At 38.1% G+C, this 23,137-nt stretch overlaps 4 protein-coding genes and 1 pseudogene across 6 annotated transcripts; 1 reads left to right on the top strand and 4 right to left on the bottom strand.

Moving 5' to 3' along the window:
* Positions 1-330: 330 nt before the first annotated feature.
* On the top strand, positions 331-6,720 carry LOC147289692 (uncharacterized). Of its 2 annotated transcripts, none has more exons than XM_086238676.1 (9): positions 331-581; positions 1,258-1,365; positions 2,232-2,417; positions 2,575-2,686; positions 2,795-2,829; positions 2,906-3,058; positions 3,181-5,621; positions 5,862-5,951; positions 6,078-6,720. In XM_086238676.1, the coding sequence occupies exons 2-9, from the start codon at positions 1,295-1,297 to the stop codon at positions 6,143-6,145; spliced, it is 3,156 nt and encodes a 1,051-aa protein (XP_086094802.1). In that variant the 5' UTR covers positions 331-581; positions 1,258-1,294; the 3' UTR covers positions 6,146-6,720. The 2 variants fall into 2 exon arrangements, with proteins under 2 accessions (XP_086094802.1, XP_086094803.1); XM_086238677.1 differs by having other exon boundaries at positions 3,184-5,621; positions 6,078-6,719.
* A 480-nt stretch (positions 6,721-7,200) lies between these two features.
* Positions 7,201-12,963, bottom strand: TPR9 (Tetratricopeptide repeat (TPR)-like superfamily protein). Its single transcript, XM_086236761.1, is given in 16 exon segments — positions 7,201-7,509; positions 7,512-7,694; positions 7,902-7,982; positions 8,136-8,250; positions 8,356-8,516; positions 9,034-9,273; positions 9,505-9,660; positions 9,795-9,926; positions 10,043-10,177; positions 10,292-10,684; positions 10,928-11,046; positions 11,606-11,807; positions 11,938-12,009; positions 12,125-12,208; positions 12,295-12,429; positions 12,532-12,963. Coding segments are annotated over 16 exon segments (2,382 nt in total). The 5' UTR covers positions 12,661-12,963; the 3' UTR covers positions 7,201-7,464.
* A 406-nt stretch (positions 12,964-13,369) lies between these two features.
* LOC147289690 (Transcriptional coactivator/pterin dehydratase) lies at positions 13,370-14,724 on the bottom strand. Its single transcript, XM_086237176.1, has 3 exons — positions 14,255-14,724; positions 13,762-13,954; positions 13,370-13,674 (listed from the first exon to the last, which is right to left on the bottom strand). The coding sequence occupies exons 1-3, from the start codon at positions 14,600-14,602 to the stop codon at positions 13,583-13,585; spliced, it is 633 nt and encodes a 210-aa protein (XP_086093302.1). The 5' UTR covers positions 14,603-14,724; the 3' UTR covers positions 13,370-13,582.
* A 961-nt stretch (positions 14,725-15,685) lies between these two features.
* Positions 15,686-16,393, bottom strand: LOC147289689 (uncharacterized; annotated as a pseudogene). Its single transcript, XR_015121380.1, has 2 exons — positions 16,027-16,393; positions 15,686-15,874 (listed from the first exon to the last, which is right to left on the bottom strand). The product of XR_015121380.1 is annotated as an uncharacterized LOC147289689 (transcript).
* A 1,070-nt stretch (positions 16,394-17,463) lies between these two features.
* LOC147289688 (putative pectinesterase 63) lies at positions 17,464-18,909 on the bottom strand. The gene is made up of 4 exons (XM_086237532.1): positions 18,427-18,909; positions 18,117-18,323; positions 17,767-18,008; positions 17,464-17,629 (listed from the first exon to the last, which is right to left on the bottom strand). The coding sequence occupies exons 1-4, from the start codon at positions 18,904-18,906 to the stop codon at positions 17,464-17,466; spliced, it is 1,095 nt and encodes a 364-aa protein (XP_086093658.1). The 5' UTR covers positions 18,907-18,909.
* Between the last annotated feature and the right edge of the window lie 4,228 nt (positions 18,910-23,137).

Genomic DNA, 23,137 nt, shown 5'->3' with positions numbered 1-23,137 from the left:
ATTGTTTTTGAACAACACGACACCAGCATGTGATTTTGGGAATAATAATAAAACAAGTGGCACTTGCTTTTTACTTTTTTAGTTTTGAATTTGGAAGTTGGAACTTCTTTCCTTCTTTTATTTTAAAGAATTTGGAACCGGAAAAATAGAAAGAAAAGTAAAAAGAAAAGAAAAAAACAAGGAAGCAGGAGGAGGAGAGCGTGAGAATCACGCGAGTGGAGTAGAGTGGAGGCAATGTATACATACTAATATACTAACCACAAGGATTTATTCTGGAGTTGTAAAACTTGTAATCAAAATGTATTGTGGACCTTTGTGGTGCAAGTTTGGTCTGTAACGCAATCAAATTCAAGGCGGTGGCTTTTAGCTTCTAGTCTTTCATTCATGAGTCTCTTTTTGTTGTTGGTTTTGTAGACTAGACAAGTAGCCGTGGCTGCAACTTCACTCTCAAACCACTTTGCTTTTATTGCTTTTTCATTCCTTCACTCTCCTACATTTCGCCATTTCAGCTCTCCATCACTGACTCATTCGCTCGCTCACTCACTCACTCACTCACTCACTCGCAGATCTCTCAGCCTAAGGTAAACATTGCTTCTTCGTCTCAGCCTAAGGTTTTTAAAGTTTTGGTTACTATTCTAATTTCAATTTTTGCGTTGGTTTTCAAATCATTGGAATGAGCACGAACCAAAGTTATCAAATCTTTGTGATATAACTGCTTTAGCTTCTTTTCATTTTAATTTGTTTTATTTTATTGAGATTTGTGGTGGTTCGTTCGGAGTTCAAACAGTTGTTCGCTACTTTATTGCGTGGTGAGCTTAGCATTGACTGATTTGGTTGCTGTTTTTGTATTTGGTGTTATTTTGATGCTGGGATAGGGCTTTCATTTTCTAGATCTGACTTCAAATGCTAGATTTTCTAGTAAAGAAAATGTTTAAGTTTCAGCTGAATCTGAATTTCAATTACTAATTATTTTGCATCTTTTCTTGAGCACCGATTTTCTATTTTTTTTGTGAAATGACATTGATCAGTAATGTAGCAACTATGCTCGTCTTCTTCTTTTTCATTCTTTTTTTTTTTTTTTTCTAAAAAAATAAATATTGAAATTCATTGGGTGTCGGTGTGCCTAAAGCTGCAGTTCATTTGGCATGAAGATTATTACTTTTTAGAAGCCTGGGGCACACTCTATTTCCCTCTACTTAGTCAAAGGTCACTGATAGTTGTTATTTATTTTTTATTTTTCCCCATTTTCCCATTCAGGTTGCTCTGCTCTGCTTCTGTTGTAAGTGCGTTGAAAATGGAGGCTGAAATAGATGCCGATACACCTTTAAATTATGCTGAATTTCAGATTTTTCCATCCCAGAACAGGTTAGATTTTTTTGCTACATTTTATTTAAAGGCTATCCTCAGTTGTGTTGAATTATTTGATTCTTATTCTCTGTATATGCTATACTTGGCGCTCCATCACAGTCGCCATGAACATTAAGAAACCTTTCATCTGAAACTCTAAATTGGCTTAAGAAATCCTTGCATTCGCCATTAAGAAATCTTTACTAGAATGGGCTTATTGCTGAAACTCTAAATTTAATGACTTCATAACTAAAGAAGGGTCATTGTGCGGTAAGATTCGGAAAAACTATCCATGAAACCTGTGAATAGATAGATATGGAATTGATCAGGTTATAGATAATGTATTTCGGCCAAGGTTATAGATAATGTAAAATACATGAAACAATGATGATCTTGTATCAGACCACTATGGACACTACTTTTGACTCCTCCTGTGTTTGACACCATCTAGGTCGTTATAGAGGTGTCATCTTTTATTTTATTATATTTTTCTTTTCAAGATATGTAAAACAAAGGTCATTATTTCTTTCCTAAGGAATTCTACCAGGACAGTTAAAACCATTATGATTGAAAAAGTATTGTCATTATGTCAAATAGTATTTTGTCGTGCACTTGTATAAAACCACGTTTCCATGTCTAGAAAACAGGGAATTGCCTTTTCCAACTTTCTGTGTCTACGCCAAAATACTGTGTTTGTCTGTTACTGCACAAATTTTGATTTAGTTCTGCCTATTACTCAGCATTGCTCTTAACTCTATAGACTACCTATTTCAAGCGTTTCTGCTTATTTATTTGACAATATTCTTAGTACATATATGTGCTCTCTTCCCTCAGTGATTCCTTTATTTCTGATAAGCTTCAATTAATGTTGGAGGATGCTTTAGGTATGAGGCGCTTGTTTCCAGTGATGGCCAAGTAGAGAACTTAGCAGATGGTCTACTAGAATCACTGATACCACATTTACAAGAAGTAAATGAATTGCACTCTAAGGGTTCAATTGCTAACTTCAAACTCCAACTTCCGGAAAGCCTTCATGGTGCAGCATGGTTCACGAAATCAACGTTGACAAGGTTTTTAACATTCCTTTCCATTCAGTTTATTGTAGAGAGACTTTCAGTACTTATATTTCCAACTCCAACAATTCTTTTGATTGTTCACTTGTGTGCTTATCTCTTTAGAATTCTCAGTACTTATTTTCCTGATATGGAAATTTTTGTTTCTTCTCAGGTTCCTACAAATTGCGGGTTCACCAGATGTAATACATACCACTACTGCTATTGAAGAGGAAATATCTCAATTGGAAGAAGCCAAAAAGTTTCATGTTTCTTTATATGGCCAGGTCACTCCCCCCCCCCCCCCCCCTCTTGCACAATTGATGTTTGGTTATGTGTAGCTTAACAATTATTCTGCTATCTGGAAACTAATATGTGTTATTTCTTCTCAACAGTCTGAAGTTGAGATTGCATCACCAGATGCTTCAAAGTATGTCATTTAATTGTTCATTTAAGATTTCATTTTAGTTGCATCAGCATGAAACTATAGGAATTTATATTGTCAGGAATGAACTTTTACGGGCTATGGACTTGAGGCTCACAGCATTAAGAAGGGAATTAACTGAAGCTTTTGACAAGGCTTCTCTTGCCTCCTGCTCCTCTAAAGAGATCAAAGATTTAGAAAAATTTTCTCAACACTTTGGAACAACAGATTTCAGGTAAGTTGCTCACCAACATAGAATTGTGACACCATGCAATGCTCCTTTTTTTTTTCCCCCATAGTTTTAGTGAAATTTCATTAGCTAAGTTTTCTTACAAATGGAATATCATGGTGAAATAGCAGGAGTACTATTTGCAAGTTTTTAGAACAGAATCAAGAAAGCGAGAGTGCTGATTCCCTAAATGACGATGAGCTGCCATCTCTGCACAATTCTAAAAATGACAATGTTGATGAGATGGACAGGAATCCTCAGATATCAAAACCAATACGTTCCCTTATGCCAATAAAATATAGTGTTTCACCTGCAAAAGTTGCCAAGGTTGAGCGACAGAGTTCAACTGAAAGCGGGGAGTCTTCTGAGTCAAGCGATGAGAACCAAGCTTCTGCAGAAAGAAGTCGGACTCTTATAAGAACTGCGACACCCAGAAGGTCAGCATCTCCAATGCGGAGGGTTCAAATAGGGAGAACTGGATCGCGCAGGGCTGCTGCATTAACCATTAAGAGCCTCAATTATTTTCCTGCTAGGGAAAAGCCTTTGTTTAGTGAAGAGGGTGAATCTGAACACTCAAATAAGAGACCTGACAGTAATGTACAAAGGATGAGTGTTCAAGACAAAATTAATCTTTTTGAAAGCAAACAAAAGGATCAAACTACAGATATTCAACAAAGGAGTTCGTTAGCAAATACCTCTATCATTACAAAGAAATCTGTATTGAGAAGATGGAGTAGTTCTGGTATGGGGGAAACTTCCACCCAAAGCCAATCAGAAACTGTTTCTGAAGACTGTGTCCCAGTGACTCCCAATAATATAGCTAATGGCGAGACTCCAAAATGTTCAGAAGAAGTGAATTCAGGGTCTGATCTATTTCCCACAGGTCAGAATACTGTTGAAACTCCTAAAGTTGATGTGAATGAAGAAAGATTTGAGAAAAATTCGTCTTGTCTAATTGATATTCGAGCAGCCACTAGCATAACTCAGGGAGAGAAAAGTATTAGAAAATCAACAGCATCAACTGAGTGGAATCGAGAAAAAGAAGCAGAATTGAACCAGATGATGATGAAAATGATGGAACGTAAGCCTGTTAAATCTATAAAGCCTCAAACTAGCAGAAACCAAAGTCTTCCTTCTGAGCAGAGAGGTGGCTTTTATGACCACTACAAGGAGAAGAGAGATGAAAAACTACGAGGAGAGAATTCTAGAAAGCGAGCAGAGAAAGAAGCACAGATCAAAGCAATGCAGCGAATTCTTGATGAAAGGAAAGCTGAAATGGCCTCTACAAATGTGAATGATACTGATAAAAAACGTGCTACACGCAAGCCCCAAAAACCACTTGGAAAATTATCTCAACCTGCAAATCCCAAAAAGGATGCTCCAAAACCTTCTGTTACAAAGAAGGTTTCACCTAGAACATCACCCTTGCCTACTACACGCAAGTCGTGGCCGTCAACACCAACACCAAGAGCAGCAGGGACATCACCAGCTAAAAGACCTGTGGGGATCTCTCCTGCCAGCACTACTCCAACTCGTAAAAAACCCCAGCCAACACCACCCAGCACTAAAGTGGAGAGATCCCAGCAGAGACAGAGAAATGTGAAGGAATCCCCTATTAATAATGACAGGAGCTTGAAGGTAGTGAATGAGAAGCAGGAGCAAGCAGTGAAAAAGAATGGTAAAACAACAAAAACAAAAGTGGTGACAACTTCTGCGGATTCTTCTGGTATAATTCCAGCAAAGCACAACAAGGTGACCAAGAAAAGCAGTGTAGTGCCACTGGAATCGAAACCTTTTCTCCGCAAGGGTTCTAGAACGAGCCCTGGTGTTGGCCCTCCCGTTAACAAGGCAATAAATTCTTCTCAGTCAGAGGAACCTTTGGGAGACTGCAGAAATCCAATTGAAACTCAAGAAGGTGAGGTGGTCGGTAGTTCTTCTGACCCTGTAAGTCAGCAGCAAGGGGAAGATATTATGTCATTGGGCCTTTCAAATGATGCTATGGAGTCAGAAGATCTGATAAATGATAACTTGGCATGTGGTGAGACACATAATGTTGACCCAGTTTCTGCTGATGGTGATGATGACTTAAAAAATGTTTCAGAGTCATCCATGCAAATTCAAGCTGAAGACGAATCAATCATCTCCCCAAGTGCTTGGGTGGAAATAGAGGAGCATCAGGCCATGCCCCCATGTGCCAACAGCACATCTCCAGTTATCGCTGCAGCCAATGTTGCACCAGCTGGACCATCAAGTCCCCGTGTCCGTCACTCTTTGTCCCAGATGCTGCAAGAAGAAAGTAACGAACCAGATACTATTGAGTGGGGAAATGCTGAAAATCCTCCAGCTATTGTCTTCCAAAAAGATGCACCAAAAGGATTAAAGAGGCTCTTAAAGTTTGCTAGGAAGAGCAAGGGAGATGTAAATAATTCTGGTTGGTCTAGCCCATCAGTCTTCTCTGAAGGAGAGGATGATGCTGACAGTGTGAGAAAGGCTTCCCTTCATGCAAAGAATTATGGGCAGCAGAAGACTTCCTTATGTGAAGGTTATGATGCTCGCGAACTATACTCTGGTATGTTCCCTCTTTGTCTTGCTTAATTTCATCCCTTTTTTTTTATGGTTTCTTGTTTTTGGTTTGTCTTTTTTCTTCCTCCCAACCCATGCTGGCCATTAACATTTATATCCCAAGTTTGTTTATTCCTTTAATATTTTGTTTTTGGTTGTCATAACTTTATCTATGCTGTTAATAACCATAAACTTCTTTCATATTCCTAGCTGAGTCTCATGCTGTAACTATTGTGGTTGTGTGCAGCTCAATCAAATATTAGCAAATTCGAGGGGCAGAGTTCTTCACATAAGCTTCAAGAGAGCCGCGATGCAGCTGCAGCATCTACTACTAAAGGTTGTCTTCACATTTGATCTAGAGTATATATAATATCATTCTCTACTCCTGTACACAATATTTTGATGAGTCAACTCTATTTTTTATAATAAGATTCCAATACTGTCTACTATTTTTGTGTTTCAGCAACAAGGTCATTCTTCTCTCTTTCAGCGTTTAGGGGCAGCAAACCGAACGAGATGAAGTTTCGTTAATACTAGAGATGATACATAGAGTACTGGAGTCATGGCTAATATGTGCCTTTGTATCCAGGCCATTTGCCAGTCAGGTTTGGCAAAAGTTTGTGCTCTTTTTCTTCACTGTCGTTGTAGCCTGTATTTTTCTACATGCAGGGCGAGGGGCCATCCCAATACTTGTGCAACTTCTTTTTCTTACTCATTTGTAATATTTTTTTGTTGCTGGGTCTTTTGTACATTCAATGTGCCCTATTCTGCCCGGCATTCAAAAAGACCCCTCATAAACCCTATGCTTAGATAGCTTAGGCTGTCAACCAACTACAGGTTTGGTATTTTGTCTAGTCAACTTGTTTATTCTAGGGACAAAGTCGCTTTATAATGTCGTATCCAATTTTAAATCTGTAAACTTTTGCATCGTTATGAAAGCTTTGTGACAGAGGATACATGTCCCTCAGCATTATAAAAGAGTAATTGTAATTGTGATCGTGGCTTACTATACTGTTTCATGTCGTTTGGTTGGTCCCACCACTTTCAATTACGGTTTTGGTATTTTCTAGTCACGATTGTACGCTCCTCCTCTTTCTTTTCTAAGCAACCAATCATGTATTCATTTTGCTTTTTTGGAAAGCAACTTGAACTATGAAGAGAATTTTACCGTTGTAAAATTGAATTTCATGACTGTTCACCAGTGGCGTCCTCTTGGAATCAATTAAAAAAACCGAAATAGAACACACGCAGTTGGTGTCGGTGTCCCTTCCAAAAACCTAACGTTGCAACGTAATACGTTATCCAAAGTTCCAAACCATATCTTTGTATGGTAGATCCTAGTTGCAACCTTTATATCTTGTATGTCTGGATGAATTGTTCATGCTTCATAGATCCGAATAAGATTGGGATTCAGAGAAAAATAATAATAAACAAGCTTGATGATCAAGTTGCATGAATCATCTCTGATTCTCTGAAATCTATTACGGTTATCCTTTTCTCATTTCGTCCGGGACAACAGTCATGTTGGCTGAGAAGGATTAGGTTCTCTCTTGTCTGGTATAAGGGGTGAGAAGATGTCGGGAAAATTCATGTTTTGAATTTGGATAAAATTGTTCTACATCATTTTTTGTGTACAACCTAATCCTCATTAACCCCAAGTGGTTGCATTGAAGTCCTGAAGTATGTGAAAGGATATTAAGAATCTCTTGCATTCCCTGACATGGTTTAGAATACATTGGATGCAATCTTTACTTCTAATATTCCCAACAGTATTTGGGTTGTAAAGGAATTACCAAAATATGACAGTCACTGTCTATGATGAGGAAGAGATCACAACAGAAACCACTGAATCATGTGAGTTGGTCCTTCACAGAACAGGTCTGCTTCTCTCTCTCTCAAGGACGTGAAGATATGGGAAAATCACGTATGTATGAGATCCATAATAACGCGAAAATATTTCACTGAGTTGATTTATGCTGTCCACCACACCACAGTCGCCCAAGGATAACTGAATAGATGAGAGCTTCACAAGTTCATATCCGATGACAATGTGATTAGAGTTATAAAGCTTTTCCAAGATCTGCCAATTGCCAACCAAATAAAACGTCAAAATATATCAAGTAGGTAAATTCAAATGTTCTTGATGTTTTAACAAGATCATTACCGGTGAGGTATCCATGTCTTATCTATGAACTTATCCTTATAGAAATCAGATCTAATCAACATACTAAAGCAAAAGAGTTCAGGATGATGTGACTTGTGTAGTTGTGTACAACAAGAGTTTCACCTCGATTGATGCTTTACAGTGCTCCATTGCAGGTTGCAACTCTCCAACCAGACAAAATGCCTGTGCAAGATTGTCTTCCACCTGCAAATACCAAATCATTTGAGTCAAGCATAATCTAATCCAGTGTCATATGTGTCAAACTTATGATCGTTAAACTACTTTCTGCGTTGAATAACTGCAACTTAGATATTGTCATCTAGTATCATACAAAAGCAAAGGGTGGTGGGAACTCACTTCTGCAATCCTCCTATTATATGCATGAAAAGTTGATCTCAGGACACCAAGAGATCTTAAAGCATCCAAAAGTGTGGTACTAGAGACATCTTTTGAGACTACTGCATTCTGTAATCTGTCAAGAAATGAACAGTCAAGACTCCAGTATGCAGACTGACAGAGAAATATAGGTGCCCACTTATTTGGAAAGATAAGAACCAATTTTCAAACAGTGTTATACCTTGTGATACAAATCCAAGCTTCATTTGCAGCTTTAGAGGAAGAATCTAGATCACGATAAGAACCACATTTTAAACAGTACCCTGGATTAATTTGAAAAACTCTATTGGTTTGCATATTGTGAGCCACTTTATTGATGTCATCAATATTCACCTCTTCAACCTGCGTGAACATCAAAATATTCAACAAAAGATTACATGAATAGAATATGAAGTGTGTCAGGAGAAGACATAAATAATTCAAGTGGTCAAACGTGGCTGATGCCAAATTGATGCACAATTGTCTACTAATTTCCACATATAAATCTGCACAAACCATTAGGCTCAGCTGGTGCACGTAGGTAGGGAAAGTAGGGACATAAGCATTGGCTTGCCCCCTCACTCAAAGGGTGGGGGAGGGACTCATTGTTATAAAAAACCAAAGAAATAAAATAATTAAAAAAACACACACAAATACAGATCCAAAAACCTCAACGTGTTTTGTCTATGCTTTTTTTTTTTTATTGTGCACCCCAAAATATAACACTGGATGGTGATGCCCACCCAACTTAATTAAATTTTGGTGATGTCTTGTGCTTCTCAGTGATGTGAGTAATTTGTCCAACTCTGGATGCGACTCCAAGGTCAATATTATGGATTGATGCTGACATAAGATTTACATTACAGATAACATACAATACCTGAAGATGAGGCTCCATGCTGCCAGTGTTGATGATGTTGGGTAAGTGCTTAAGTTTCTCTTTTTCACAGTTAACAACACTGCTCTCCAAGACTATGCCAGAACAATTCGGTTTGACACAGTGAAAAGCATTTAGGACTAGGTCAGAAAAGTTTACTTTTAAACAGCCACTGCACCGACATTGAAATGAGTACTCGTCTTGCAGAAACTTAACCCGGTCCTTACAGTCCCACTGCCCAACCTGTAAAAACAAAACTTAGTTTTTACCTTGAAATGGCAAATTTGCATAACATTGGTGTTTCAAAATTTGGAAGGAACGGTTTTGTGGAAGGAAGGGCTACCTACATTCCGTAGCTACTATAGTTGCTTGTTCAAAAAGATTAAAATATCATCATAGCAGTTCCAGAAAGAACATTATGATGTTATTCCAAATTACCAAAACTGAATGAGATATAATAGTAAGTGCGCATACCTGTGGACCATAGGACAATTCCAGGGGACACCCTGCTGCAACAAATTCTGTCGTTCGTATAAAGAGGGTACGTGAGAGGAAATATGCATGGATGTTTGGCTGACATGAATGGTTGAACAAACTTCCAGATGTATAGATAGCTTGACCTACTTTTACCTATGAAAGTAACAATAATGACAATGCAGAACTCAGAGGGAATCATTTTTATGAACTCAAGTTGAATATACATAGGGTGATCAGGAAAAGAGGAGGAAAAAATGAAAAGATTAAAGCATACCATAAATGCAAACCTGTTCCACATTACTAGTTAGACCTCCCGATGCTGAAAACTTTCCATATTGATCTAGCCCATGCTGATCAATGGATTTCATACGAACTATTGTCATAGAGTTTACCCTAATTTGGGATATAAGTATGACAATCTGCAGCAACAGGAGAATGGAACCTCATATAACAGATGACAATCAAGGCATGAAATTATAAAAAAAAAAAGTATGGAGATATATGTTCAAGAATATACAGATGTCAGAGAGCCAACCTGTGAAATAAAGGACCCATTTATCAGTAATTCAAATCCATCAGAATGTTGAAGACAGCAAGATAATACAGTCGAATATATATGTAATTCCAATTTCGTTTCTGTAGGCATTTTTGAATAATGGTGAGAAAGATCCTACAAGAAAAATAAAGAGGTCATTAGCAACAAGCCAAATCTATTTATGAAATAGTGACACTCGTCAACTGAAATGAAAATTAGTAAAGTAGAAACTATAGTCACTATTTGTACCAAAATTTCTCTGAGATTAAAAATATCGATGGAACCTCTTCTTTTGATTGTAGACTTCACTAGTACTCGACCAGCCAAAACTATCTCCGATGGCAATACTGCTGGCCAGTGTACACCTTTACATTCATGTTTATGTTCAGGAATGTTCTCAGTATCTGTTTCAGAATCAGCATTTAAAGTGATCTCTGCAATGTACTTTTCTAGATCTTCTGATAGATTTTCATGAATTCTTTGATTGTTTGGGTAATCCCAGCACATTTTTCCTCCTGCTTGTATACGACATGTCTGGGAGCAATACAATGGTATTGAACATGATGTACATGGGACTTTATCCACTGGTAGTTCATTCAAGCAGTAGTGGCAATGAGTTTCCCGACAATGCTTCAATATTATCTGCAAAGCACAAGGCCAATTTATTTTAGTTTCCCCATCAGCAGAATTGCAGATATTTGCAGTGGAAAGAAGAGGCTATTCTGTTGGAAATGCAACACAAGTTGAGCTTCCAAGAAGGGTAAAAGAAGACAAGGCAGTGGATCATCAACAAACTAGCAATTACTTGGATTGAAGCCCTAAAAATTGATAATAATGGCAATGAACAAACTGAAAGAAATACACGAAAGAGGTCTCTGTTCATACCACCGCGAAAGGGTCTTCGGTATGTACCAAGGAGCCTCGAGGAATGTCGCCTGTTGAAGCCATACCCCTTCCTTTCTCTGGTGTGGTGGCACATTTTAATTTCATTTGGTGCAGTTCATCTGATGGATTACAATGTACTTTAATTAGGCCACTAGTACTTCCATTACCTAACCTGGCTAGCTTTATTTAGAAAGAAAAGAGAGCTGGAAAGTTTAACCAGTAATAAAAGCTGTAAAGCCCATCTTGGCATAATTGGAAACCAGCAAAGATTGCATTAAAAGGCTCAACAACATAAGTACACTCAAAAATGAGACCATCGGCCACTGCTATATCCCAGAGCAAACATGTAAATCAATCCTTCAGCTTAACTCCATAAAATGTAAAAAGACATAAATATGATAAAAACTAACAGCATATTCTAAGTGAGTATACCATTTCATGCTGTTTCGCTTCAAGATGGAACCATATTGGTAGCTTTCGCATGTCTCCAAATTGTTTTTTATTCATCTGTAGTTTTCATCACAGGTTATAAAAACGTAGGGGGCCCAAAGTCTAGAATTGTCTTAAGAAATCATAATATGATTCTTCATAAAGAGTGAGCAGAGCTTTTCAATCCTGAGTTCAGAAGATTCGAGTATAGTTACATAATTTGAAAGTTAAAAGCGGTAATTATCTTACCCAAAATGTCTGAGCTATTCTCATTATGTTTAGTTGATGGACTTGTTGTACTATTCTGTTGATCCAAAATTATCTTCATCTCACATTCTATCTGTCTCTTCCCACCCATTGACAACTCCAAAATCTTAGCAACCTCCAAGTCACGGATTGCATCCTCATAATTTCCCATAGAAGTATTTGCCTTGCCTCTTCTGTACCAAGCCTGTAACAGAAAAGCAAAAAGTAGGTTGGTAGAAACCTAGTGTAACTCTCCTTGTCTTCCTTGTTCCATAGTCAGAGAGGTCAAATCTATTATAAAACACACATAGGGCTATACAGTAAGAGCAATTCACCTTTGCATAGTTCGAAGAAATTTGAAGTGCACGATTGCAGTCTCGTACACACTCCACTAGAAGACCCATTTTCTAAAGAAAACATATAACAGATATATTAATAGTAAGCAATGAAATCCGCTGAAAATTGAAAGTATTACGTTCGATACATACCCACTTGGCCACGTAGTTAAAGGATGAGACTTACATGCAATACCGAAGCCCGATTCACATACAAAGTAGCAACCAGATTCCTGTCTTCATGTGCATCCATAGGAGCAACTCGCAATGCCTGTACGGCGTGCAAAAGATAACAAATTGAGTAATTAGCTTCAGCAATGCCTACTGAGAGTGACAGAGTGAGCGATTTGGAGGTACCTGAGTATAGCAATCTAAAGCATTACTATAATCGCAGCTCAAGAAACATTGATTTCCCTTCTGCTTCGACTCCAAAGCATCGTCTTTGTTCTTGCCACAGAGAGCGACTTCAGGGTTCGCCAAGTCCCTCACCATCTGAGAAAATACAAAAAAATTATGTATTTATTTCAATTCTTTCTGTTGTTGGTTTCTCGAAATTGATACATAGTGTATGAAATAATGAAAGTGATGACATACTTGGTGAAAGGGATCGAAATTAAGTAGAAAATCAAGGAGAGCAGAACATGTGCGAGGAAGATCGTCGGCACTGCTCTCTGCGATCATTCGCTTTAGGGTTTCTGGAACCACACATTTCAGCCTCTCCATGACCGCGTTTTTTAGTTACGCTTCTTCTTCACTTTGGAACTTCGCTCAACGGCTACTTGCTACCCGCTGCTACTCGGCTTTATATAGGCGGGGGAGAGTTCGTTTTTTTAGTAAGGGAGGCGGTGAGGTTGTTTTTTTTAATGGGATAGGGCTTTTCCTTTTGGTTATAGCCTTATAGGAAAAGGGCTTCCTTCTGGTTAAAGGAAAAGGGCTTTCCTTAATCATACATTCATACCAAAGATACATTAACAGGATTTTTCTTTTTCCCCAGCAAAATACAACAATAATATTTTCAATTAGTCTTTTGACTCTTTTCACATTTGATTAAATTTTTAAATTTTTTGGATTTATTTCATATTTAGTATCTAAATTTTGATCCTTATCTTAATGTGGTACCTAAATTTTTATTTGTCCTAATTGAGTACCTAAATTTTTATTTTGTGTCTAATAGGTACCAAAATGAATTTTTGTTAAATGGGAGAGTTCGAACTTGGGTGTGGGTGCAAAATGAATGATTTCACCGTCTTTTCAATTGAGTTACTCAACAACTTAATTTTTAAATATTTTTATGATTTTTTTTTTTGTTTTTTTTTTTTTAAAGAAAGAAAAACAGCACCACAGGTTGGAAGGTTGTCATGGTTTCAGTTCTTATACAAATAGGCAACTGAACTTGAACTGCAAGGTATGGAAGGGATTACAATATGGCACATCAAAGGAATTAGTGTGATTGTACTTTAACCCCCACTAAAATAAATAAAATTATCCATTAGCACAAACTTAAAGGAAGTGAATAATCTTCTCTTCTACCAATTTTACAGGAACTTGACCCTTTGTGGCAATTGGGTGCTGACAAAAATCCATATTACAGAATGCTCTTTTTGGGGCCTCTTAGAGTCTTGATGAAGGCAACAAAACGCTTCAACTATGCCCAAACTCTTTTTCTGGGCACAAGATCCGATGTCTTTATCTCATCTATTTTGGCAGCTACAATGAAATCATTCATACTCAATCCTCCTGCAATAGTGAAGTTGGTAAGGTCACAAATGGTGTTGCAAGCAAGTGGCCTAATGAAAATTTCTACCAAGTTAATAAGAAGCTTACCAATGGAAGATGTCCATAGCTCAGCTCTAACTTGGTTGGGTAGTTCCAGGTGAAGATTTGGGAAATGCCCTGCAGCTTCTGCAACCTTATAAATCCTGTTGATGAGCTCAACCCCACATTTGTAATCTCTCAATTTCCACAAACATTGTAATTTGAGTCTTCCTTCTTCAACTATCAATCTCCACCCAACAACCTACAGAACAAAGGCATAAATGAGCTATTTTTAGCGAGAATTCCCAACAAAGCTAGAGCTCAAATTTGGTTACAAAGAATCAAATGAAACAAACCCAAATGGAAAAAATGTCTCTTATTTCCACCTTACAATAGCTTCAGAGCTCAATTCTAAAACAGACAACCAAAAATTCCTGAACTTTACAAACAGAGCCAAAAAGGGTACTCCATAGGTAAGCAAAAAGACAGAGACGCACAGTAATTTCATCAAACACCATATGAGCATAGCATACAAATTGGGGATGTAAATGACAAAACTGACCTTCCTGAGGAGTTTGTGGGCATCGTCCTCAAGCATAGGGGGCTGCAGAGGAGAGACAGGGGTGCAATCTTGCTGGGCCAGAGACAGAGAAGACAAATTGGGGATGAGGATCTTGTGCTCTGTGTTAAGGTTGCCCAGCACCTTCTCTCCAAACCCACTTTCTATCTCTGCCGGGAAAGGGTCTCTGGCCCCAAAGTCGCCCACCATGTCACTGCCCAGACCCCGAGTTCTCGGGCTGAGTCGACCCAGAGTCCGAACAGTCAAGAAGGTAGGGAGGTGGTGGTGGTGGTGATGGTGGTGACATGGAAGAGAGAGGTGGGGAAATGAAAGGTTGGTGGTGGTGGCCATGGAGGATGTGGTTAGGCCTTGTTTGGATTGTCCTTGTTTATCTGGATTCTGTATGGTATTGGGATCTCTTTGGATTTGAGGAAAGGGCGGGTTCCGTTATCAGAGACCACTCAGCTATTGGTGGCTGGGGAGAGAAAGCCACGTCATTACTATTTTAACACAATTTATTTGACGCGACGATAACACCAGATGAAATATTGATATTGATATAATGTTAAAAATTAAATAATTAAAAGTCCAAAAGAAAGTATGATAACATGATGTTAGAAAATTTAGTAAAAAACATTATCCGTCAAGACAAAATTTGAGAAAGGTTGTAAATTTGTAATTGTATGGTACAACTGTACAAGCTCTATATATGATTCATGACAAACGAAAAAATATATATGTTCAAGTTTAGTTACTAAAATGAGAATCGAGTCAAAATTTAAGCACCAATAATTCACAAAACTCACTCATTTAAATTAATTAATTATATATGTAATTATCTTTTGAACGATTGTGTGATTATCAGAATATATATGCCCAAAACATATAAAGGTATCAAAAATTAACTAGGCTTATTCACACTATTACTTCTTGTAAGATACACTTTTTTTCATTTTACCCCATGAAACTTAAATCATCTCAGTTTGACACCTGAACTTCGAATAGTTATTGCAAAAGATCTTATGCCGTCAACTCTGTCAATTTTTTCGTTAAAAAAGCTGATGTGTCACCTATATGGCATGAGTGAGACCATTTTCTAGTTATGTAAGATCCATGTAGACACACAAAATTATAAAAAATTGACATGAATCTTATTATTTTTTAGTTTAAATTTTTTTTTATTTTTTTTTTCACATGGATCTTACATAATTAAAAAAGGGTCTCACTCATGCCATATAGGTGCCACGTCAGATATTTTAACGAAAAAATTGACAAAGTTGACGGCATAGAGTTTTTTGCAACAACTGTGTAAAGTTCAGGTAACAATTTGAGAAGATTTAAGTTGTAGCAGACAAAGTGAGAAAAAATGTATTTTATAGAAGGCAATAGTGTGAATAAGTCAATTAACTATTATAAGTAACAAGTAGGACAATCTGATGGTATAAAGGTAGGTAAAATTATAATAGAAGAGTCATAATACATCTCTGTCTCATTCTCTCCATCTCTCCAAAACATATAAGTGCACAAGTACGTGCCCTACGATGTATGTTCACTTAGCTAAGAGATATATATTATTTTATTTGAAAATAACTAGGATCATATCTTCTTATGGAGTGGTGATACCTGCACAAAACCATAAATCAAGTCAGCTATACATATATGATGGGCCATAAACCAAGTAGATTAATAACTGGGCCGGATCGTAGGATTGGTGTTTGAGAAGTGATCGGGCCTTGAGAGAGAGAGAGAGAGAGAGAGAGAGAGAGAGAACTCACTGCCACACTTGAAGTTGTGAGGCACAGACCTTCCACAGCCTTGGATCTGCTTAACGAGGCGTGGGACGTTGATCAAATTAGCGAACTTAGGAGAGACATGGGGGCACACACATTCAACATGAACTTCACGTACGCGTTGACAGCAGATTGCAGAGGGATTAGCCCCCATAACCACTGCCTTGCATGCATTAACCAGCAGCTTCTCCTCCTTGAATTGTTACACTGGCTAGGACTGGTCTGCCCCTTTGCCATGGGAACCACCAGGCACCCCCACATAAATAACCACATATATATCACACCCACTGACCCTGCATCTCTCCTCATTTTTTTCACTTCTTTCCTTCCTTTATTCTTTACTTTTCTTCTTAATTTGTTATTCTTGTGCCATTAGCAGTAGTCACTACGTACCCCTTTATATAGATTCAGAAGATGGGTTCAAATTAAGAGGGAAATAGAATTAACCCTTTGCCAATTAACTTTGGTATTTTTTTTCAAATAGCCTACATGCATGTATGTCAATGATGGAAACTTCCTAATGGTCAACAGACTCAACAGTACTCAACAAGTACGTACTATTCAGCAAGAAATTTTTGGAAAACTACAAATACCAATTAACTTTGGTATTTTTTTCCATAGCCTTGGTCAACAGAGTCAACAGGTGCGTACTATTTGGCAAGAAAATTTTGGAAAACTACAAATATTGCGCAATTCAGGCAATGTGAAAAGGATATCTAGCTAGCAAAAAAGTCAAGCGTGTTCCGGAGGTCAGAAGGACGTGTAAGGGGGTCCAAAATTTGAAGGGAAATTCTTGGGTCTTCTATTTTGAAGAACCAGTACTGCTATATATACCACATTTTTATACCATAATTTCATACCACCTTATGTGGCAACTTACATGGCATTCATACATTGGATACTAAAAAATAAAAAGAAAAACTCAAAAAGAAAAAGAAAAATTCTGTCCAATAAAGTAATGACACGTGAGATGGTATAAGAATATGGTATAAGAAATGTGGTAAGTATAGCATTATTCTTTGACGAACCTTGACGTGGCTCAATATAATATATTGAGCTATGCGTTGCTTTTGAAATTTCATAAACATATAACCAAACATTCTAACAATATTCTTAAACGTGTTACCAAACACTCTATCAGCTCTATTACTGCCCACCCAACCCAGCACTCTATCAGTGTTCAAAATAAATATATTTGTGTTGACGATGACTCTTAATTTAATACATAATATTAATTTTATACATTGGTCTTTTTTTTTGGTCAACTAGGTCATGTACACACATTTATATAGAATATATTAGAAGCAATACTATTTGCAAAAGACATGTGTGCGGCCAGCTTGCTCGATCAATCGCACCTCTATATATATATATATAATTAATTAAGTAGTACGTACTATACATATTTACAATATTCCTAACCTACACCCGTGGAGTTGGAGGAGGAAGCAGCCATTTCGAACCCTGAATATAGCGAAGGCTGATGAAAGGTTTGGCTTGTGCATCAGTCAACTGTTTTGTGTATTTGACTCGGCCAGCCATACTTGCACCCGTACCACTACAATGGTACTCTCCATAAAACACAGTGCTGCGCGCAATTAATACCATACAAACATTGATGAATTGTTTCTCGAAATAAAATAGCTAATGCATATGGTTTTGGCATTGTTGTGATATACTTGGAAAAAAAAAAAAAAGCTGAGCAAGATCGATCGAATTGCTTACTTGTCATATTGTGGTTTGTTATCGTCGCTCCATCCTGCGGGATTGACAACTTTGGTCATGGTGGTGTAAGCATACACTACCTGGGGACTAGCCCTCCAAGCCCTGCCCAAATATGTGCCAGTGCCGGTGCCAGTTATGCTGCAGTGAACAAATGAGTATCCAGTATCCTCTTTGGCAGAGTCTCTTGCATGTGCGGTTATAACCGTCATCCCATTATCCCCGAGCACATGTAACTCAGTGTTCTGCATTCACCCAAATATATATCTTGCATTATTTAATTAATGTACGTATCAAAATCATGAAACTCACAAACAAAAAGACAGTGGGAGTTTTGGAGGCATTAGTATTACCAAATAGAGAGACTTTCCACTTCCGAAGATGAAATCAACAGTGCCTTCAATGTAGCAGTCTTTGAAGAAATGATTGCCCCTGTCATCACAAAGGGTGTCCTGAAACCCTATCAGTCTGCAATTGTACAAGGCTGCCCTGTTCCCGGACACCCTTAATGCCAATGCCTGCGCACCCACTCTTTTTCCATCAGGCCTTGGCGAAGAATTCTACAATTAAAAACATTCATTCATTCATTTAGACCATTAGCGAGCTAGTTGGTAATTAATCAAAAGGATCGATTTCGTTCGTTGTGGGACAATTAATAATTACTTTGATAATAAGGTTAGCAGCAACGAAGTAGTCGGACTCCACAATCACTGTGGCACTATCCACAGTTCCATACTTGGCAGCTGTCCCGGAAAACGTCAAAGTTGGCATACTCTTTGGATTTCCGACTAATGTCACAAATGGTTTATTTCTTGGAATTGTTATTTTCTCAGTGTACGTTCCTCCTCCAATGTTCACAATCACTCGTTTCGTGTTCCCAGCCGGAATGCTCTTAATGGCGTCCGTGACGGTCTTGAAGTTGCCACTCCCGTCTTGCTTTACCTTGATCACTCTTGGACTAGCCTCGGCCGCCGCAAGAGCAGGGTTAAGCTTGCCCTTCTGCTGTTTCACATTGGCGTCGAACCATTTGTTGACTGAAGATTTTTGGGCAGGTATTTGTGCCATGTCATTGCCCATGGCAGTGGTCGCGGCGACCAGAATAATTGTCAAGCTCAGAGCTGCATGGACCCCCATGCATGTCATTTTTCCGGCCTTTATTTTTTGGTTTCTGCTTTTGTTTTGGGTTTTCGGGGCTGTTGATTGGAGTAGTGAATAAAGGCCCTTGTTATATACTACTCCACAATGCTCGATTAGAGGATTAATTTAACCCAAACTATGTGGGACTTGGAGAGATTCTCGCAAAATTTTGTTTTTTATTTGAGGTTTTAGGCTAGGAGCTAGTAATAAAATAAGCATATCTCGATATCTTACTTAAAAAAAAAAAAACTAAATAACAGTATCTATTGATTAACTGTCGTGGTTTTGTTTGAAAGGAGATAAGCATCTGATTGATTTGTTTTTAGATGGTTTCTGGCTCGGAGAAGACACGCCACGTCGATTTCTCACCTACTTCTAGAGGCGGTTCACCAAACATCCTTCGAGCGTTGTAGGTAGGTTTCTCAGCCTTCAATGCTACAAGCTCTAAACAGATCGATCGATGATGTGGATTTAGAGGCTAAGAAACTGTACATATCCGCTGGTACCGACCCTCCATTTGTAACAACGTGGCTCATCAATTAGTCCGTTACGGTCTACAGTGTCATGAACAAATGTCTGGCTGGAAGATAGCCCTACATGGCTTCTTGAGGCTCTCACCCAAGTTGTAACCGTTCGTTAGTTATATTTTATGGCCAAGCTTAAGGGCCCCCCTTTTCTCCCAAAAGAAAAAAAAAATATCAACATACATATAATGTGGAGAAGGACTCATCACTTTTCTCAACAAGCTGCTCAAGCGAGGCTAGCTAGCTAGCTATAGTTTCATATTCACGTACTGTAAGTAATTTTCTCAATATGATGTCCTTAATATATCGCCAACTTGTGAATCTCCACCACTCTTTAATCAATTATTTAACAAACAATTAAAGAAATAAAAAAAATATTGTCAATTCACTACAACAAAATCAAGCAAAGGCAACAAATTTTTTTTGGTAGGCATAGAGGCAACTGCCACTGTTGTTAGTTTGTATTGTCTCTTGCCACACTGCAGTCACCATATAGCATGTTGGAGGTTGGTGTTGGGGTGGCAAGGGAGCTAAGGCCACCCACATGTAAGAATGGTGGAAGTTTCTGCCAAAACCTGCCATGTCAGTCTGCAAGGTCTGGTCTTCACAAATGCTGCAGCTAGTGGGTTTCACTTGTTCACCATCTCTATTGAGGTTGCTATATTGGTGGACGATTGATATTATTAAATAATGTTATGCCATGGTTTCTTCTACTATCTTGTTAAAAGTGGGTATGAATGCTCACTAATTCCAACCATTGCTTGCTGCACTTCCATCTTATTGGTATTAGTTTCTGATTTGTTTTCATTTATTAAATATCCTCCACCATGCAAGAACTTTGGTGACTATTTAACTTAGATTGAGAATGCATTTTCTCACCAAAACGATTGCTGCAGTGGGATTGAATGTACTGCATTGTCCAATTAATCTTTCATTTGCAACAGTCCGAATATGCATTTTTCAGTTCCAGTGTGCTCTTGTAATACTAAGGATGCTTGCAATGGCTGTTACACCATATTATTCATAAAATGTGGAAAGCCTACACTAATATTGGAGCAAGCATGCTTAACTTTCAGTCCAGCAATCCCATTAATAGGAGGGGTATGTAGCAGAACCTCAATGCTATATCAGAAAAATAAAAAACCAAATAATTGACAACTCAAGTTACACAGCTGAACCCACACAACCTTTCTTCATTGATGCAAATACGACTTACTATATACATTGAAATTGCATGTTTAATTCAAGTAGCGGTTCAAGTGCATAGTTACAACCATTTTAATATCCTTTCCCCATACTTTTCACAATTTCTAAAACAAAATGAAACTTAGATACCAAAAACAACAAAAGCATAATCACTAGCTGCGCAACACAATTTAATATGATCCCAACCATTCATCTACACTTCCAAACTTGGTGATATATATTATAGTCTAAACCATAATATAACCCACCAAGTTTCTAGTTCTATCACAAAAGCTGTTCAAAATACCAGCAGTATATTACTCAAAACAACAAAAAATATTCTTACTGACAGCCATGATTTCTTTTGCTATGTCGATCAGTTGTGTTGTGACTTTCCAACCCCGCTTCTTGAAGCGCCTGCATTTCCCGCAGCACCATCATCTGCTCCCATTTCATTCCTAGCATGTTGTTGCGCCAACTGTTGGGGACCAGCCATTCCTGCTCTAGAAAATGGCGTAATCACACTTGGCATCTGTGGAAGGTGAAAGGAATTTGTGCCAGTCTGAACTGGGGGTGCCAAGTATGGAGTGTTGCCGGTGCTTGTGCCAATGTTGCCCCTTAAGTAGCTGTCTACAGCTGTGGTAAGCCTCCCATTCAAGTTGAAATCCATGTGGGACTGCTGCCTTTGAATGTTCAATATATCTTGAGTGTTTACCATTGCAATCCTCTAGATCAATATTCTAAACTCTAGATCATTGCCAAATAGGATTTCTATTATGAAAAAAAGTGATGTAGGACAAGAAAAGGTTTTGAAGAATGAAGATCGGACTGCCCCATTGAGGTTCGGTCCTCCAGAACCTCCCCTAGTGAAAATAGAGCTCAAGTGTAATTTTCCCTGCTGGAGGTCCGGTCTTCCAAACAGAGGTCCGGACCTCCCTGCATGAAATCTCCATTTCAAGCTACGTCGTCTTTGGAGGTCCGGTTCTCCCAAGCAACGTCCGGACCTCCCTTCGTGCAAATTCCATTTCACTGCTGCTACCTTCACTGGAGGTCCGGTCCTCCAGTGTAGGGTCTGGACCTTCTTCTCTCATAATTTTGGCTTTCTATTTTTTTTCTTTTCCTTTCTTGAGCCAAATATGCCTAACTTGGTGATCTTAAGCTTTTTCTCCTTATATAAATATATATATTGCTTAGGGAGATTAATTAAACTTCTTATATCTTTGAGTTAAAGTTCTCTAATGTGTGTTGCTTCTTAATATATGCTAGAGCAAAGACAAATTATTGAAAATGGCATACAATCAATTAATCTTCAAAATATGTCATAAGTGCAGGGAATATGTCATACCTTACAATGTAAAGCTTCACAACCTATTCACAAAAGCCAGGATGATTTCCAGCTCCATTCCCTCCTTCACTTCAGCTACAGGTCGACAAAGGAAGATTTCATTACTTGATTATTCAGATCATGCGCTACATGCTCTTTTCTCTGGTTTAACCAAATACAGTTGGTTTCCCAATCAAAATCTGAGCTCACTAGGTGCTTTCGGGCTTTGATCTCCCTTCTGATCTATTAGTAAATCAAAGTGTTCTTTTTTCCATCTCTTGCTTAGCTTGAATCTGCGCTTAATGGCTGGCTCTCCTCAGTACCAATGTGTAGAGCAGTAGATGCAGATGATATTCTCTCTGCAAAGTCTCTTGAGTATAGCAGTAGGTCTACCTGCTTTACTGCAGCCTTGTGAATGCTATTGTAAATATCTTAAACACTTTATGAAGGATTTCCTTATTGTATATAGTACCCCTTGAAGCCTGCCAGCAGCCACAAGTGGTTGACACCTTATCAAGTTAGTCATGGGTAAATGTGATTCCAACCTACTAGGCACCATTAGAAGGGGGGAAAATATTGAGCATAGGCGGGAGATGACTTTTTAAGTTTGTCTCACAGGTTGATTAACTTGTTTTATTGCAGTCTTTACTGACTCCATAGTTGGATTTGGAATTTATTATAAAAAATGGAAAAAATGGTTACTGTTTTGTACAATTTGGGTTGGTTAGAGTACAACCCCAAGTAAATTGGTGGTGGTATTTGTGTGTGCTGGCACTTTCTTTAGTCCCTAAATTAACTAAACCCCTTTTTTTAGTTTAAATTACATGGGCGCCACAATAACATCAACTAATCAGAACCATTAGTTGCATATGGAATCACTGTTCATGTCTGATTTAATATGATAATCACTAATAATTAACATTAGTGAACAACCACGTTAGCAATTGGCGCGCCCAATTGCCCCCCTCCCCCAACTTTAGTGGAAATCATTGGAGGCCTTAGGCCAAAATTGTTGTAGTGTCAATTGTTTGAAAATTAATTGAGTTTAGTGGACTTTTCAATCACCTTCAATCTCTTTCTACTAGAGAAACACTAGTGCGTCTCCAATCTCACTATAGTGTTCTTATTATCTTATATAATTAATTAAGCATTAATCTTACACCCAAAAAAAAGAAGCATTAATCTGCTCTTGATTTGTCTTGTA

Source organism: Dryas octopetala, chromosome 3 (genome assembly GCF_963921425.1).
Source record: "Dryas octopetala chromosome 3, drDryOcto1.1, whole genome shotgun sequence".
NCBI classification, from domain to species: Eukaryota; Viridiplantae; Streptophyta; class Magnoliopsida; order Rosales; family Rosaceae; genus Dryas; species Dryas octopetala.
This window is presented reverse-complemented; position numbering and strand designations above follow the sequence as displayed.

Excerpts from the sequence above, each read along its gene's own strand:
- LOC147289690 (XM_086237176.1), bottom strand. The coding sequence starts at position 14,602 with ATGGCCACCACCACCAACCTTTCATTTCCCCACCTCTCTCTTCCATGT. Across the intron at positions 13,955-14,254 it reads CCCACAAACTCCTCAGGAAG|GTTGTTGGGTGGAGATTGAT; the intron begins GTCAGTTTTGTC and ends TTTGTTCTGTAG. Across the intron at positions 13,675-13,761 it reads GCTATGGACATCTTCCATTG|GAGGATTGAGTATGAATGAT; the intron begins GTAAGCTTCTTA and ends TCACTATTGCAG.
- LOC147289692 (XM_086238676.1), top strand. The coding sequence starts at position 1,295 with ATGGAGGCTGAAATAGATGCCGATACACCTTTAAATTATGCTGAATTT. Across the intron at positions 2,830-2,905 it reads GCATCACCAGATGCTTCAAA|GAATGAACTTTTACGGGCTA; the intron begins GTATGTCATTTA and ends TTATATTGTCAG. Across the intron at positions 5,952-6,077 it reads TGCAGCATCTACTACTAAAG|CAACAAGGTCATTCTTCTCT; the intron begins GTTGTCTTCACA and ends TTTGTGTTTCAG.
- LOC147289688 (XM_086237532.1), bottom strand. The coding sequence starts at position 18,906 with ATGACATGCATGGGGGTCCATGCAGCTCTGAGCTTGACAATTATTCTG. Across the intron at positions 18,324-18,426 it reads CTGCTAACCTTATTATCAAA|AATTCTTCGCCAAGGCCTGA; the intron begins GTAATTATTAAT and ends TTTTAATTGTAG. Across the intron at positions 18,009-18,116 it reads GTGGAAAGTCTCTCTATTTG|AACACTGAGTTACATGTGCT; the intron begins GTAATACTAATG and ends GGGTGAATGCAG.